Source organism: Calliopsis andreniformis, chromosome 7 (genome assembly GCF_051401765.1).
Source record: "Calliopsis andreniformis isolate RMS-2024a chromosome 7, iyCalAndr_principal, whole genome shotgun sequence".
In the NCBI taxonomy this organism is placed as follows: Eukaryota; Metazoa; Arthropoda; class Insecta; order Hymenoptera; family Andrenidae; genus Calliopsis; species Calliopsis andreniformis.
Genome location: NC_135068.1, coordinates 2,159,832 through 2,174,612, shown reverse-complemented (window position 1 = coordinate 2,174,612; position 14,781 = coordinate 2,159,832). Strand labels below are relative to the sequence as shown.

General features: G+C 43.4%; 2 protein-coding genes across 2 annotated transcripts; one reads left to right on the top strand and one right to left on the bottom strand.

Moving 5' to 3' along the window:
* The first annotated feature begins 2,079 nt into the window (after positions 1-2,079).
* Positions 2,080-3,532, top strand: LOC143181670 (uncharacterized). The gene has a single exon (XM_076382204.1). The coding sequence runs from the start codon at positions 2,917-2,919 to the stop codon at positions 3,502-3,504; it is 588 nt and encodes a 195-aa protein (XP_076238319.1). The 5' UTR covers positions 2,080-2,916; the 3' UTR covers positions 3,505-3,532.
* Positions 3,533-11,623: 8,091 nt separating this feature from the next.
* LOC143181881 (uncharacterized) lies at positions 11,624-14,431 on the bottom strand. Its single transcript, XM_076382539.1, has one exon. The coding sequence runs from the start codon at positions 14,429-14,431 to the stop codon at positions 11,624-11,626; it is 2,808 nt and encodes a 935-aa protein (XP_076238654.1).
* Between the last annotated feature and the right edge of the window lie 350 nt (positions 14,432-14,781).

Sequence of the window (14,781 nt, the reverse complement as noted above, 5' to 3'; positions counted from 1 at the left end):
GTTTAGGAATTCAGCGGTTGAAAAGTTATGTGTCTTTAAAGGTGAGCATTTTTAAATTATTTCACAAGCTATTTCGACGCCATATTGGCTTTTACAGGCAGCTCAGCCATTGAAAGGAGCCGTTGGATATGTGCAATTGCACCACTGATATCACAGTAGCGACCATTTAGGCAGGATAAATCAAATTTCGATGTTCAAAGTTTTACGAGTGATTTGATTCACGTGGTGATACCACAATATTCCCATGTGTTTGAGTTTAAAGTATTCATTGTTAATTTCTTTGATTTTGTACGTTTTCGATTTTAATATAGTATTTCTTGTAGAATAGTTTAGTATAGTATTTTAACATTTATAGTATTTTAGTATTATTTATAGTATTTTAACATTTATATTAGTTTTTATTTAGGATAGTAAATTAGTATAGCATTTTATCTTAACGTATTTTAAGTATTTTATGTATAGTATTTTATTAGTATTTTAGTTTCATTCATATATTTATAGTATTTTAACGTTTCATTCATTTTATCTATAGTATTCTAACATTTATATTAGCTTTAATTTGGTACATTAAATTAGTATAGCATTTATTTTATTTTATTGTTACGTATTATTCATGTTTGCCTTACTTTCCGTGTTTTTTTCTTTTTTATTAGCTGTAGTATACTTTATATTTCTATTTTCGTTTATTTATTTATCTTTTTCGTTTGTAATAATGAGTGTTCGTAAATGTAATTTATCGAATTTACTTAGATTGTTAAGGACAGATAAAAATTGTTAAAGGGATGCTTCGTATAGGTAAAATAACCGTTGCAAATATACGTGACTATTCCAGGCTTTATTTTTCACGCGAGTTGAACACTAGTCTTCTTGTCTGTACGAGACTCACTCAAGAACTCTTGAACTGTCTCTCCCAAAAACTTCTTCCTTCACGGTTTGGTTTCTTGGAGAAGCTGTTCAACTAATTTTCATTGGTCAAGACAGCTCGCTTGCCGTCTCCAGCTTTTCCAGAGTGGGGCGAATTGTCAAAGGCCAATTTCTTAACGTAAATATTGATGATGCAGCGGGGTCTCATCAGGGAAAAACCTAAACAACCTGTCAGACCCTGAAAGTTATGTGTCACCGCGTGATACTTCGCAGGCCTCCGGCAATCCAGGGTTCGGCCAGTCCGAGACCCAAGATTTATGACACTTACGAACGCTATTGAGGCTGTCGTAGAAAATTCCTAAAGAACACTTAACTGTTCGACCCAAACGGCTAAAACCGATGAAGACAGCGTACTCAAAAATAGCTTCTCTGGCGCGGGCGTCATAAAACTTTCTAAACATTTGTATGGCAAGAAAACATTTCTTAATATACAGCTAGCCGATACATTGTCCTATCCATCGAAAGCCGATGAAATTATTATGAGTAAAAAATGTAGAAGATTCTTAAAAACTTGTGTTTTGTTTTTGTATTGGTCGTTTTAGATTGTTGTATTGTTTTACGCGAGATTTTTCGCACGAAGATACTGTCCACGAGTTGTGAGACTTTACAGAAGAAGATGGTAGCAATTTATCATCAGTATATATATATGGGGGTTCTGGACAGGCTGTCTAGGGGGCTGACGTTACGGGGGGGGGGGGGCACGACTGATGACGTCACGCATTGATACCGGTTGAAATCAATGCAAAACTGTTTTACCAACCGAAAATCGATCGATAAACATGCGAATCTATTTTATCAACGAAAAGAATTAGTCGATAAAATGCAAATGGTTATTGGATGGATGACATCGTTGTCATTTGATTTAAAGGTGTCAGAATTTTCTTTATGTTGTAAGATCTGGTCTACGACTGGGTTAAGTCTGTGTTGTGCTTAATTGAAGCACAATAAAAATTACAACATAAAAATGATGAAGTACAACACAGACTTATGCCAGTCCTAAACAAGGTCTTAGATTAATAGGCAATTAAAAATACGAAAATAAAATTTAAAAAAACGGTTTTTATTTTTAATTGCATATCACTGTATTAGGAAGGGGACGTGTTATAAGGTGATTAACATACAATCACGTGTATATAAGTAATGAGCTTTTTATTATAAAAAATATAAAAAAATAGAAATAAAAAATAAAAAATAGAAATTAAAAATAAAAATAGAAATACAAAATAGTTTCTTCTTAGTTATCTGAAACGTAAAAAATACTATATAAATTTTTTAATTTATTAATATATTTCATAATTAAAAATCATACTATAATATTCATACTAACCAAATAAATAATCCAGCGATATATCGTTCCACTCCCAAATGTCGTCATTCCACTGTCGGCGGCGGCGGCGCTCATCACGACGCCTTATAAACATTAAGTTTATAAGCTGTAAGCGAAAAAATACAGAAAATTAATAAAAATTAAATGAAATAAGTATTTAATTAAATTCAAAATTATACTTACGGTGTGATATGCCTGCTGCTCTTCAACGATGTATGGTTGTCGCCGCCGACGTTAGCCGGAATGATACTTCATAAACCAATGGTTTATGAGCTGAAAAATACAGAAAAATTATGTATACATTTAGGGTGTGTGGACACTTAAGAAAGTGAAAACTATCGCGAGCTACTCTTGGGAGTACTCTCAAACAATATCTTTTCAATTACACTATCTGAAAGTGTTCCCGAGAGTAGCTCGTTACAGCTTAATTAAAGTATAATTAAAATGAAAATGAAAATAGTCCTTATAGCATCCAACGCCGCAAACTCCAATTTCCTTGGAATATTTTCCATTACACACACACACATATACTTTCGCTCAGAAATTGTTTATTCTAAACTGTGACAATGTTTCAGCAGATCACACGTTACATGTAGCTATCACCACTAGCTTTGCCCCCACTATATCATCATCATTCTTATTCACCTACATGAATCCCTCCGCAAATGCTACGGCCTATGACAAAACCATCGTGGCATTACGTATCCGCCTCAGCTCTGGCAATAAGCGGAATATATTCGCAAAAAGATCTGGAAAACCTACGTGATCACATAATGTTTCCTGCGGAAAAAACAGCTATACTCAACACACTCGCCAGAGGAGTCACAGGAAGGAACATTCCACCTGGTTCAGTTTCTCTGATAGGTATATTCGATGAAGATACAATCACCAAATTAGCTGAAAGTGCAGTCACAAGATTCTGGAACGGATTTGTAGCATTTGGGTCACTGGCAGCCGGAATATTGGGAATTTTCAGAATAATAAAGTTCATCAAAACCATAATCGACACCATTATCCACTGCTGCCACCTCCACTCAGTCTATGGATGTAGACCGCCGCTGTTAGGAGCCATGTGGAGCTCCCTTACACATCTGCTAATACGCTTGGCCGAGAAGAAGCAATCAACCACGCAACCGAATCAACCTCCGCCAGCAGCAGTAGCAGAGCCTCAGGCAACGCCCTCCACTGTAGCGAAGGAATTCAAGCAAGCGGTGAGGGATCTTGAACAAATTTCTTTCAGAAATTTGAATTAAAGGGGGGAGGTGTTACGTCCCCGTAACCTTTGACAGTAGTTACTAGAGTCATCCCTTCAACTATCCCGAGCCATAAGTCGCATAGACTTGCTCGAAGCGGTCGTATAATTCAGATTCCTGTCCATTACTGGAGAGTGCAGGCTCCAGAAATACCTGCACTGGTGACAGCAGCCTGCTATCGAAGTAACTTAGCACCGCAAACGTCCTGAACGCCCTGGGGTATAACAATTTTTGGTGACAGCGGTGGGATTGAAGCTGCCATAGTTGAAGGAATTAAACGATCTACTCGTATCTTGACAAATAACAAACATGACCAAACCCAGCAACTCACTTACTTTGGAGGAGCTCAAGGAACAAACGGCTAAATTACACGTTATTCAAGAAGAAACGAAACGAAGGCAAGTACAGACACAATCTACTCTGGGCCGAATGTTGGCATCCCTTTCCTTATGGGAAGAAAAATTCAACGGGCTTGATGAATTAAGGGTTAAAATGGAGCACCTGGAAGAATCACTTATGAATCGCACTGCGAGTCCCATACCACATACTTCTGGAGCTATGGCACCACCGCAAACAATCGACAGATCACATCACGTATTAATGCAATACCTAAAACAATACATAAATAATAGCACGAATTGGGACGATTGGTTAGATTTAGCAATGTTTTCATATAATACATCGGTACACGAGGGCACCAAATTTTTACCTCACGAATTAATATTTGGCTGCATTGCACGGGAGCCATCTAGTGAGCAACCAATTCCAGAAAACTTGGAACACACGTATGCCGATTATCTAAGAGACCTATTCGATAAGATCACTGACGTGCAAATTACCGCCAAGGAAAATCTAAATAATGCCAAAATTAGATCAAAAGGATATTATGACCAAAAAATAAACCCTCAAAACTTTAAAGCAGGAGACATAGTTTATCTCCTAAAGGAACCGCAAAAAGGGAAATTTGCAGATCAGTACACTGGACCACATAAGGTATTAGAATTATTGCCCAATCAGAATGTTAAGATACGGACTAATAATGACATACGTACAGTACATATAAATAAACTAAAATTGGCACACAGCAGACCGAAAACGTAGACAGGACGAACGAACCGCACGACTGAACGGACTCTTCTACACAAAAACGAGTCACGTATTACTCAGGATGGCATTCTATTCCAGAAATACCACTTCCTCATGGGTTGTCGCGCGAGGAATTCGCCGAATACTATGAACAGTTTTACGGATCTATGGATGGTGTTCGCCCCATAGATTATCCGAACGCGTAACGCCAATTGTTACAATTGTACTGCGTCACCATCCACACAAGAGCGATCTACGTATACCGTGACCAACGCCTTTGCCAGGATTGTTACAACGCCTTCAATGATGACGAACAAGACCGCTACATCCAAAGAGGGTGGCACAGGAACAGTGCAAGCCTCCACATGCGCTCGTTGCAACTGCATAGTTGCCATCGTGCGTCCAGCTTGGCGCTGCCCGCAGTGCATAGAACACTTTGAGATGACTTCAGACATGTGGATATTCATGCAAAACGGAGGCGCCGTAGATGTCATCGCAAGGTGGTAATGTGCCGCCACACGCAATTCGTAAACACCAGACTCCGTGAACTCCGACTTTTGCAAATTCTAGACTATTTGGAAGGGTTTTTGTGCACCCAAGGAGTAGTGTACGTAAGCATATTCGGACAAAAGTGCTGTGAAGCTTGTGCGACCGCGGAGTGCCTGATAAACTTCATTCCCCGTCAAATACGTAGGGTGGAAATCAGAAGACGCGAATGCAACTGCTCCAGGTGTCACGCACCACTATTGAACTTTAAATCCTGCGGACAGTGTCTTAGGTGCATGACAACAGTGCTCAACGTAGTAGACAGTGTGTCCAACCGATTGTAAGGAAAATGGGAGGATGATTGGGTCCTTGGCCAGGTTAAAGAGTTGGAACTCACCGTGTACTTGACTACTTTTTATTTAAACACTGATTAGCTCTGGTACTGTCGCGTTGTGGTTCGCTGGACAGGCTATACCAAAGTGCACCGCGTTCCTCGATCCGCGTTCTTTTGGAGACAAAACGGGGGTGGCTGAAGCCGTCACGTTTTACCGATTCTTGTGAATTTGCTTAGCTCGGCGCGGAAGTATTGAGACTCCGCGGTTTCTGCTGCTAAGCGCACGTGTATTCACACGAGCTACAACAATACGCTAGCCCGCTGGTATTAGAAAAGAAAAAGAATGGGGCTACTAGACTTTGCGTAGATTACCGTCTACTAAACAGAAAAATCGTTAAGGACCGATATCTACTTCCTCTCATAGAGGATCAATTGGACTTACTACAAAGCGCGAAGATATATAGTACACTCGACCTTAAAACCGGGTTTTTCCATGTAAGATTGAGTAAAGACAGTCGTAAATACACTTCTTTTATTGCACCCGACGGGCAGTATGAGTTCTTAAAGGTCCCATTCGGCCTTTGCAACTCACCGTCAGTGTTCCAAAGATTCATTAACTTGGTATTTAAAGAATTGATCGTGAAGAAAAAAGTATTAATCTACATAGATGACATAATTGTTCCATCGACAGATTACGAGAGTGGGTTACGTAATTTAAAAAATCGAGTGAGACAGGATTATTGATCAACTGGGACAAGTGCAGATTTTAACAACCTCAGGTAGAATACCTAAGCCATATTGTAAAGGACGGTACGGTTCGTCCATCGGAACACAAGACCGAAGCGGTGATGCAGTTCCCTAAACCGAAGACTTTTAAGCAGATTCAGAGATTCTTAGGGCTTACAGGTTATTTTAGAAAATTTATAGCACATTACGCACTGATGGCGCGACCCCTTTCAAATTTATTAAAATCCGACGTAAAATTTCAACTCAGTAGTGAAGCAGAGCATGCATTTGAGCAGTTAAAAATAGTCTTAGCTAGCAAACCGGTATTAAAACTTGTGACGTTGCAGATAGCGCCGTCCCCGTTTTATTAAAGTCAGTGAAAATTAGTGAACAGAAGGACCGTACGGCCCCCTTGCGGAATATATGCCGAAAGACGTCTCCTGGGGGAAAATATCGCATATTGAGAATCGTCGCTAATTTCGGGTGCCTTCGTGCCGAGCGCGCACGACGTTTCAGGGCCGTAGAAGAGAACTGAGGGACCTTGAGGCCGTCTCCATCCCCTGCAGTTTCCGGATTCAGGCACAGTATCTATACTGCGTTCACTGAGAGAACGCAGTCGTTTCGCGCAGATGGCCTCCATTGCTCCGACTTACTTTTCCACTGAGATTGGTGAAGGATTCAAGAGCCTGAAAGGACACGCCTTGCTTCTTTCTACTATATATATCTAGTGTCCAAATGAGACAAATGTTTCTATCTATTAAGAAACAATATTTACTCAAATATAAATGTATAAGAATCCACAGCTTATTTGATTGTAAAGAAACGGCAACGGTAGAACTGTTTCATGAGTTTCCTACAAAATGTTCGATGCGATCAGGTAGTTTATGACACGGGAAATCCAGGGTCGTTTATGGTATAGCAACGTAGTAAAAATTCTGACTCGTACCAGTACGTTTTTCGTCGACAGAGACGATATTCAAGAAGATTTTTATTTGCTAACAGGGCCGCATTAATACTTTCGGAGGCCCCAGGTGCATTATTATGAAAGTTGAAAGGAAGAAATTGAATTTCAGTGAATATTTACGCAGAGCAAAGTTTTAGATAAATATAGATACAAACGATAGAAATATAAAATAATTGGAATAGAAATACATATATATATATAAATAATCACCAAATTAAGTCTTCAGTAAAGTAACAACGATGTTAAAATAAATACTTTTAACAACAATAAAAAATGAATACATTTGCATTTATAAACACTAACTTGTTCAACAAATATTTTACAAACTGTCTTTTTGAAATCGTTTTTCACTTATCCACTTCACTTATCCAATCACTTATTCACTGACTCACCTATTTAAACACAATTATTCAGTCACTGTCATTATTTATAAAAATATCTTCTGCTTCTTCTTCTTCTTCTTCTTCTCCTTCTTCGTTTTCTTCTTCCCCGCCTTGCTGCTCGGTCACTTCTTCCGTAATATTATCGATTTCCCAATATCTTTTATCCATTTTTTCTGCGTGTTTAATATAGTTTTCCCAATGTTCTTTTGTTATATTATTTATTCCTTCAATGACCAATCTCTTCACTTCTTCTAGTTTATAGCTTGTATTATTACTTCTGATATAGTTTTTCATCGTGGACCATGCCATCTCAATTGGATTTAGTTCACAGTGGTATGGTGGTAACCTTAATACAAGTTTATTTTCTTTTTTGGCGCATTCGTCAACTACGTATTGCGAATATAGAGGTTTCAATTTCTTGACAATCTCCATTAATTCGAGTTTTAATGAATTGTTTGCCACTGTTTGTCCCTTTAAATTTAACCATTCAATAATCTTCGTCTTTGACCAATTTGTGGTTGGACATTTTTCTTTCTTGATCGAATGATATGGCGCATTGTCAAGAACGATTATAGAATTATCGTCCAATTTCGTTAATATTTTTTTAAACCATTCTAAAAAGTGTTCCCCATTCATCTCGTCATGGTAGTCCATCGTATTTTTTTTCGATGTAAAACACAGTAATCCTCCCGGTACGAATCCATCTGCCGACCCGATGTGCAGAATAATTAACCGCTTCCCTTTACCTGTTGGTTTCGGGATGCCCGGGGACAACTCGTTGCTCCTTGCTTGTGTCGCCGATACTACCGTGATTGCTTGCCACCTCTTCTTACTGCAATCGCCAGCGTTCACCCCTGTCTCATCTAGGAAATAGATTTTTCGCCCTTCATCTCTGTACTGCTGGATTTTACGTAGATAGTCTCTAGGCCATAATATTATGTCGTTACGTTGCAGTTACGCATTATTTCTCTTCCTCGTTGCGAATTTAAAATTTAATATGATCAATATTTTGTAGAAAGTAGTGCGATTAAAATTTGGCAGTTGTATGTCACCATTAACATTCGCTAATATTTTATTTAATGTTGGAATTTCCTTCCGAAACCAGAAATCGTGCACTTTTTTTCCCGATAGCAATTTTCATGTCGTCGCTCATGGTGTTTAAAAAAATGGACCTGTTCCTTTTCTTATTAAGGGAAAAAGCCTTCCTCTCCTTCTTATATACGGCGATTGTTGTAATAATTGTACGCTCGCCTATACCGGTTTCCTCTCGTAATTCTTTGATGAGGTCCTTATACTTCATATGCGGGTCCTTCTCAATCTTGGCTGTATAAGCGCAGACAATCATTTTCTTCCGGCCAGATGTAACCCACTGCAAAAGTTTTTTTTAAATACAAAAATGAAATTACAAACTTTTATAAAATAAATAATACTTAGAACAACAAAAAACTAACTTACTTACCTTTCGGATTTTTTGTAAAAACAGCATTAGACGGACTCGGTGATTCATCCATTTCGATGAAACAAATGATATTACAGAAATAATACAAATAAAAACGAAATAATACACTAAAATACTAATAATGAAATGAAAAAGGAACTAATATGTTGGAATCGCTTAAAATAAGAGATCCAACGGAGGTCCGGATAAGGTGAGATTGAGGGTACACGAAAGAAACGAAGACACAAGTTTTAATCTTTGTCGGCTCTGAAAAGGGCTTTTAAACGACGTTTATTAAAGAATCTGTTTCTGGGGGCTGGGTGCTGCCTCCGGTCCTCGTCGCCTCGGGTGGTCGTCGGTGGATCGGAGGGCCCTGGCTGGTGGTGGCGAAGCCTTTACTCCCCTTAGCGACGTTGGCGTCTGAAAAAGAGAGATAGCGGCGGAACCGCGGCGGTAAGCGAGAGTGGAAGTCTAGCTATACCAAAGATTCCCGACTCCAGGCTGCGCTCGCGAGCCTATTTGGAGGGGATAGCAATACCTTGCCTGTAACGCAAAGGTAATGCAGTGGACTGTATTATCGACTCTTCTTCTGGTGCGAAGAAGAGGTCGATGAGCGAGTGGCTAGAGAGGAAGAGGGACCTCTTCTCTTCGCCTTGCACCTTTTGGAAAGGTTCGTTTCGTACGAATCCAAATAACTTAGGGATTCGTGAGCGGAGGGACACGCTATAACCAGCGAATTGCTGGTCCTGGAGGCTGAGGACGGCCAGAGGCTCCGCGACTCCGTTCACCTCACCGTGTGCTTCTATTCGTCACACGGGGGTTGCTTCTAAACGGGGTGGCAGAGCACGAGTAACGCAGAAGTGATAGGCACGTACGTTATCTCTCTCTGTTGTAACCCGTCTTTCCGGGATCCAACAGGCAGCGGCCTTTGTTGCTCCGAGACGAAAACGAGACTCAGAGAATCAGGGGAGGCCCCGATTCCAAGAGTGCAAATCTCGCTGCGTTGTCCCCTTGGACGAACTAGGTGCTCTGTCGTACGTGTTCTACGTATGAGTCGAGCAGAGCAGATTCCTAGTTGTAGGTGACAACGTTTCAGCTGTTGAAAGCTAGTGAGATTTCAAGGGTCTGGTAACCAAACAACTTGAAATCTGAAGGCTGGCGAGCTGAGATGCGCTTGACGAACGGTCGCACTGACTGCGTCAAGCTTGATTGTCGTAAGACGACTGGGGCGAGAGCCACGCGTGTCTCCGCGAAGCGGAAGACGTGCCAAATTTTACCACTACGCGGCGCTCACAAATTATCTTTTGTTTCGTGCTAATGTAGTACGATGTACTCTCTCTCTCCTTCAGGCTCCGATGTCCCCACTCGACATCGAGCCTGGAGTTCAAAACCGTTGCTCGACAACGCTTACTTTGTTTGAACTTCAATTTTGACGATAAAAACAAGTCATACGACAGCTGATCGTGTTTTGCTGCTAGGACAACGGATGCTCCAACCGAAGGCAACCTTCGGTCGGTCACGTATACCAACAAATTACGAATCTCGCGGACGAGCCAAATGCCCGTTATATAACCGCTTTTTAAACATACCGCCCCCCTTGCACGGTCCGTGCAACAGAGAATCGGTAATGCTCTGTCGTATGCACTTCGTAACGCGAGACTCGAAAGACTGATGCTTTCTCCGCGAGTGAGAGAGAGAGGTGCTGCAAGTGAAGTTCAATTGAAGTGAACTCACTCGCAGCGTTGTCGTAAATTCAATCAAAATATAAATTCAACTGAACTTACTTATTAGCAGGTGGAACTGTGCTCTGCTGCTGTTGGAGCTGCTGCTGTTGCTGCAGCAGCCGCATCGAGATTTCCACCGCGATGCCGACTGCTGCGCGCGTCAGCTCCTCCAAGGTCGGTCCGCGTGGCCGTGGAGGTCGCCGGGAGCGTCCGGTGGCAGGCGTGGATCGGGTAGGTTCCACGGCCCTCGAGGTCGATGGTGCGGAGGCGGGCTGCCTTGGTTCCTCCCGTGCCCCAGGTCGTGGCCCGTTGCTGGACCTGCTGCCTCCTCGCACTCTGTTCCCAGGTTTTGCCTCCTTCTTCGCGGGGGTGGTGGTGGTGGATTGCCCCGGACGTGAATCCAGCGTCGAGGCCACGTGTTCGGGTCTCCAGAGCAGCGATGTTAATCGCTGCTCTTTGTCCCAACGGAGGACATAACGTCCTCCAGGGACTGTGCAGCGATATCTCCTGGTGGTGCGGGGGATGTGCTCCGGGACACGGAGCTGGAGAGGGCCCATCTTGAAGAACCACTCCTCCACGGGCAGCTGAGACGGCGATTCCTCGGTTTTTTCCCGCGGGGGCTCGACCGTCGGCTGCTTTTGTTCGGCGGGGTGGCCATCTGGCTGTAACACCTTCTGCCCGATTTTCAAACAGCGATCGAAGCTGTCGGAAATCTCCTTCTGTGTCGCGACGTTGTTGCTGTCCATGGTGGCTTACAACTGATTAGGCCGTCGCGACGCTCCCAGCCGATTTCGGTGGCGCCCGCGATATCGCGGGGGCGCTTTTTCCTTTGGAGAGATAGAGACGGAAATACTTCGTCTCCTCTCCCAGGAGGCTTGGGGGTCAAGGAAGAGGGGGTCCCGATCGTTCGATTTTCTTCTAGAACAATCGGTCTCACCTTGGTGTCTCCCCTATTTTTTCCAAAATTGTTTTGGCAATTTATTTTGGCCGCTCGACCTCGGCGTCGGTCGTCATAGCGGGCTCATCCACGGGTAACCTACACATCCTTGTAATTGGGCGTGTGTATGTTGACTTCGCTGTACGTACTATTACCACACGTACATTTCCGTCTTTCCCCGGGTACACCTCCTCAATTCTTCCCATCTCCCACTGATTGGGGGGAAGAAGAGGATTCTGCACTAGCACCAGATCTCCTGGTTGCAGTTGCCGTTGGGTGGCGCGCCACTTATAGCGATTTTGGAGGTGCGTGAGATAATCGCGCGTCCAATGCCTCCACAGTTGCTCGTGAAATTTCTGAATCGCTCTCCAACGCGACAATCGCGAGAGTTTTTCATTTTCCACGGACTGCAGCGGAATCGCATTTAGTGGTCCGCCTGTCAGGAAGTGACCGGGCGTAAGAGACGCATAGTCGTCTGGGTCGTCACTCAGGGGAGCGATCGGTCGCGAGTTAAGATTCGCTTCGATCTTGCAGAGCAACGTCTGCATTTCCTCTCCCGTTGGTGTGAACTCTCCCAACGTGCGTTTCAAATGGTGTTTCACCGATTTTACGCCGGCCTCCTGCATTCCACCGAAGTGTGGGGCACTGGGTGGATTGAACCGCCACTGAATGCACATAGCACCGCATTTATTATGCGTATCCGTTGCAGAAAATACTGCACGACAGTGCTGTTGTAATTCTCGATCGGCACCGACGAAATTGGTTCCATTGTCACTGAAAATGCAGGACGGGATTGCTCGTCGTGCAACAAACCGATCGAGTGCGGCTAAGAACGCGCTCGTCGTGTAGTCATGGACGAGTTCGATATGGACAGCCCTCGTAGCGTAACAAACAAACACCGCGATGTACGCTTTGTGAGCTGTTTTGCCTCGGCCCGCGGAGTCGCGGACACGGTAAGGTCCCGCGTAATCCACTCCACAATTGTCGAATGCTCTTGACGGGCGGCAGCGCTCCGGGGTCAGATGCTGCATTATTTGCGTGGACGTGTTGCCTCGCCACCTTACGCAACGCATGCATTTGTTGACCACGGTTTTCGCTGCATTTCGACAACCGAGGATCCAATAATTTTGCCTGACAGTGTGTAGGGTCAACTGCAAGCCCCCATGCAACGTATCTACGTGGCACTGCCTAATTATTAATGTCGAAACATAATGCTTAGGCAGTATTATCGGGTGCTTGGTTTCCCATGCAAGCGTCGCATTCTCCAGTCTTCCACCGACTCGCAGGACGTCCTTATCGTCGAGGAACGGGTTGAGACTTTTCAAGGGAGACTTCACAGGGATACTGCGATGATTTTTTAAGCATCGGTATTCCTCTGCGAAATGCGAGCCCTGTATATGGCGTGCGAGGCGCTCAGCTGCGTTACGCATTTCTGCCGCCTCGATTACTTGACTGGCGTTTGACCTTTGATTGACGCGCGCCGGTCTTCGCCAACGAAGACAGTACGCCGTTACACGTAACAGTTTTCTCCATGATTGAAAGCGGAACAGAAAATCCCATTCCGGCTTCGGAGTTGCTACGTGTGCATGCGCTACGCGCTTGCTTTCATCGGTCTCAACGGAAGCGGGTATGGCGGGCCATTGCGCTTCCGCTTCGCTCAGCCAAGTCGGTCCAAACGTCCATAGGTTCGACTGCAGAAATTCTGCCGTGTCGATCCCGCGCGAATTTAAATCCGCGGGGTTCGAACGGGTCGGCACGTAACGCCATTCCGCGTTCGGGAGGGCCGTTTGGATCTTCGACACTCGGTTGGCCACTATAACCTTCCAGGTCGATGGGTGTTTTTTCAGCCAAGCTAGAGCGATCGTTGAGTCTGTCCAGCAGACTACTCGATCTATTTTCATTGCAAGCGAGTCTCTCACGTGCAAGATTAGCTCGGCTAGCAGTACGGCCCCGTTCAATTCAAGAACTGGGATCGACTGTGTTTTTATTGGAGCCACTCGCGTTTTTGCCATCAACAGCGATGTAAACACACCGTTGTCTATCGTCGTCACTCTTAAATAAGTGACGGCCGAATAGGCTGCGAGCGATGCGTCACAAAATCCGTGCAGTTCCACAGAAGTCGTGTCGGCTCCATATCGGATCCATCGGGGAAGTTTCCACTTGTTCAATCTGCACCAATCCGCACAAAATGTGTTCCACATTTTGAGCGTTTCCGCGGAAACTTGCTCGTCCCACTGGATTTTCTCCAGCCATTGGGACTGCATTAAAGTTTTCGCGCGAATCACGACTGGCGAAAGCCAGCCGAGAGGGTCGTATAATTTTGCAATTTCCGAAAACAAAGTACGCTTTGTTATCAGTGTTGCAGACGATTGGAAGCGTTGCAGGTTGAAGTAGAAAAAATCTCCCGATGGAATCCATCGCAGACCGAGTACCTTTAATTCGGAATTATCAAACAAATCAAGGTCGACTGCGTGGGAGTGCGAGCTATGTGGAATATTGCCTAATAAATCTGGCGAATTTCCAGCCCACTTACGAAGGTTAAATCCACCTTGCTGTAAGAGCTCGCACGTTTGTTTACGGATTTGCTTCAACAATAGTTTGTCCGGAGCTCCCATAAACACGTCGTCAACATAGACGTCCTTCTCGAGCATAGGAGCTGCGAGCGGGAAGCGGTCGCCGTCCCGTTTTTTCAGCTCGAGAAGTGTTCGCATCGATAAATATGGGGCACACGCCGTACCGTAGGTCACGGTTTTTAACTCGAACGCTATATTTCGTTCGGTTTCTGGCGTGCGCCACACAATGCATTGGAATCGACGATCCTCTGCAGCTACGAGAATTTGTCGAAACATTTTCTCGATATCTGCTACTAGCACGTATTCATACAGACGCCACCGCGTCCACCGAAAATCAGTAAACTTTTACGCGTAATATCTTAAAAACTATTTGAAAAAAGGTGTATACATTAATGTTTGCTGAATTCGTCGTGAAACGTACTATCTATTGATCAAAAAATATATATATAATCCCATTTAAAAAACCAAACTTAACTTTCATATCTCTCTAAACAATAATGATAAAAGAAAATTGTTACGGCCAATAAATCAGCCCCCTCTTGCCATTCAATTTCATATAAAAACTTTTTTCGTATCTTTAATAGGTTAGCAAATAATCGACTGTCCAGGATTTCGTGGGACATACT

What these genes read in the sequence shown, in the direction of transcription:
- LOC143181670 (XM_076382204.1), top strand. Translation starts at nt 2,917, where the DNA reads ATGCTACGGCCTATGACAAAACCATCGTGGCATTACGTATCCGCCTCA.
- LOC143181881 (XM_076382539.1), bottom strand. Translation starts at nt 14,431, where the DNA reads ATGTTTCGACAAATTCTCGTAGCTGCAGAGGATCGTCGATTCCAATGC.